The 3,155-nt window shown below is 50.4% G+C and overlaps 1 protein-coding gene across 1 annotated transcript; it reads left to right on the plus strand.

Moving 5' to 3' along the window:
• Positions 1-1,322, plus strand: STEHIDRAFT_87775 (uncharacterized protein). Its single transcript, XM_007310736.1, has 5 exons — positions 1-107; positions 332-665; positions 829-991; positions 1,051-1,140; positions 1,195-1,322. The coding sequence occupies exons 1-5, from the start codon at positions 49-51 to the stop codon at positions 1,200-1,202; spliced, it is 654 nt and encodes a 217-aa protein (XP_007310798.1). The 5' UTR covers positions 1-48; the 3' UTR covers positions 1,203-1,322.
• The last annotated feature ends 1,833 nt before the right edge of the window (positions 1,323-3,155 follow it).

Here is a 3,155-nt window from a genome sequence, read left to right on the forward strand (position 1 = left end):
ACACCATCTTCATCGTCCTCCACTCACTTACCTTCATCTTCTTATACAATGTCTTTCGATCTCGCGAAACTTGAGGATCATCTTACCACTCGTTCTTACATCGAAGGGTGAGTCTGTCTGCTTATACATGGTCTATCTTTATCGCTCTCTTTTTGTGATGAGTACTACGCTATGGTCCGTGTTTCCAAGAAGCGACTAGACATCGCTGTCCAAGTATGCCGATATCCAAATTTCTATGGCTCTCTGAATTTCTTTGTCTCCCCATGCTTGATATCATCGTGACCCGACAGGCATGCGTACTAAGCCTATCGAAATTTTACCCAATTTCAAGGTACACCCCATCCCAGGCCGATGTCCACGTTTTCAAGGCCTTGACTGGCGTCCCTGACGCGAAGACTTCACCTCACTCTGCCCGCTGGTACAACCACATCAAGTCCTACACCTCTGAGTTTGACTCCCTGGCCGGTTCTAGCACAGCCGGCGAGGCCTTCACCGCAGCTCCCGCCGTCAAGGAGGCAGCTCCTGCTGCTGCTGAGGAAGACGATGATGAAGTCGACCTCTTCGGCTCTGACGACGAGGTTGATGAGGAAGCTGAGCGTGTCAAGGCCGAACGTGTTGCTGCTTATAATGCGAAGAAGGCCGGAAAACCCAAGGCTGCCGCCAAGGTTCGTATTTTATCTCTGCTTGAATTACCTCTTTGGTGGCGCCGCCACTATATCCACTTTTGTACCTGTGTCGATTCGTGTGTGATGTTAAGAACACAATTTTGTAACGTGTTCGGTAATAAAACACTATGGAACAAGCGTTTATATTTGTCTCTACTTTTAGTCTGTCGTCACCCTCGAGGTGAAGCCTTGGGATGATGAGACCGATATGAAGGCACTCGAGGATTGCGTCAGGTCCATCGAGCAGGAGGGTCTTGTTTGGGGTGCATCGAAGCTCGTTGCTGTCGGTTTTGGAATCAAGAAGCTCCAGATCACGCTCGTCGTCGGTACGTTTTCGTATATCCGCTATATCGTACCGTGTGATTGATGATTGGATGTTCAACAGAGGACGAGCTGGTCTCGACCGATGAGCTCCAGGATAAGATCGCTGAGTTTGATGACTATGTTCAGAGCACCGACATTGCTGCCATGCAGAGTGAGTTCATCACGGTCGATTTTGTGTGCATTGCTAATCTTTACTTTGTCACAGAATTGTAAAGTGCTGTTGCATTATGTTTTTACGGGAATGTCTTGTATGCCTCGAGCGTCTTGTTGTACTCTTTAGATTCAATGAACAAACGGCTCATGTCGATCTGATACCTCGCCGCTGCATTGCGTATGTTCATGAATAGTTTTCTGTCTTCGGCCGTGGCTTGACTCAGTTCTTCCGACTACGTTGGTCGTCGCAACCAATACGAAGTGGGCCTGGTTGGGTTCCGGTCGTCGTAAAAGACCGGTTGCTTCGTCATCCTACATATCTTTGGAGCGCAGCCTCTACTTCGACTGCTGACATCTATCTTCATAGAATATAGCCTCTGAATTGAAAGTTAGCCAAGACCAGTCGCTGTTGTCGCTCATAAGCATGTTCGCCATGAGACCTGAGCTCTGTCCTCGTCTCGTCACGGCCTCCGAATCTTGAATCTGATCAACATGGACTATCGCAGCTCCGCCATCTTTCTGCAACCCGCAACAAGATCCGTTGCAATAGGTCGTGATATACGAACAGAATTCTCTCACTTGAGCACTTCCGCATGTTCTTCGAGGTCCGTTCTTCTCTGTCGTACCAGTGCACAGCCTGTCTGATTCTTTTCGGCCTGCTTTGATGCATGATACCAGAGAACATAGAGCGCACAACTGTTGGTACGTCTTCTCGGGTATTCTATCCACGATAGCCACGGAGATGAGTGGGAAGCTCACGCCTCTTCTTTTCAGCACACCACCTCACTGGCGCACAACGCGTTCTCATTCTCCAATTGTACGGCTTCCAACAATCGTCCCGGTGAGACGATACCGCTGATGATCAAGTTAAGTGTATGTGAAGTGTATGCCGTCTGTTCACGGCAATCTTTGTTATTGGTGGGATAAAGAGGCTGAGGACCGCAGATGCATGGAAGCGTACGCATGTACGTGATCTACGCCGGGCTCCGCTGCGGGCCCGTCTGTAGACTCCTGGACTGCGATGCGCCGGGACCTATAGCAGGACTCATGGCTTGTGTGTCAAAGCGTGGTCATTGAGTGCGATCCCGCCTTTGCGGGCGGGGATTGGTGACCTATGACGAAGTTGGCCATAGGTCAGGCTCTAGCAGACTAACAAGTGGCCTGAGCAGTAGAGCTTGTCGAGCCTCAAGTCGCTTCTGGCTGTCGACCATCTTTGCGCTTTACCTCTTCGCTCCCACGTCGTCCATCTTGGAGTATGTTGAGACTCATAGTGACAGAACTTCGAGTGATTTGCGCGCATCTGTTGCTGTAACTCATTCCTTCAATCGCCGGGCGTGGATAGCACTGTGTGGTGCCGTTGGACACCCAGGGCTCGCCTTCGTTGCTTTCACCTGCGTACCTGCTTCCGTGTGGCTAGTAGTCCGCAACTCTCTGATAATGCACACCGATGCAATGAGCCCAAAGAGTTCGCCTCAATGCTACGTGGCTATCATTTTCTTGCATCAGTCCACGAGAGAGCGATAGAAACATGGGCTGATGAGGTCTTACTCCGCGCCATGATCCTCTTGTCACTGTCAATGTGACAGCTCATTATCCACACTTCACTTCGCGCTACTTGGTATGCTTGCGGAAGATGTATAACTCACTCGGGGCTGTAGATAATCATTCTTCCCCCAGTAAGCGGGCCAGAGCTGCGGTTCCGTGTAGTTTCACCGGCCACCAGCCAACTTCGCTAACAAGATTGGCCATCTCGGGTTTCATTAGGCCTTTAATACGCGACATTCTTTGCCGATGGCAGTGGGCCATAGCCGCGCATAGAATGACGGTAGAATCACTGGGACATTTCGTCATAATCATGAGTGTCTGAGCATGACCGTTGGAAGAATTTGCTTCGTTGAGCGCTGAGGGACAGAGGACAAAACTTACCTAGCGGCCATTGACATGTGAAGTGGTCGTGTGCCACGGTAATCGAAACCTGGCGTCAGACCAGAGTGTGGGTACCTCTGTGGGTCC

The sequence above is a fragment of the Stereum hirsutum genome, assembly GCF_000264905.1.
Source record: "Stereum hirsutum FP-91666 SS1 unplaced genomic scaffold STEHIscaffold_21, whole genome shotgun sequence".
NCBI lineage: Eukaryota > Fungi > Basidiomycota > Agaricomycetes > Russulales > Stereaceae > Stereum > Stereum hirsutum.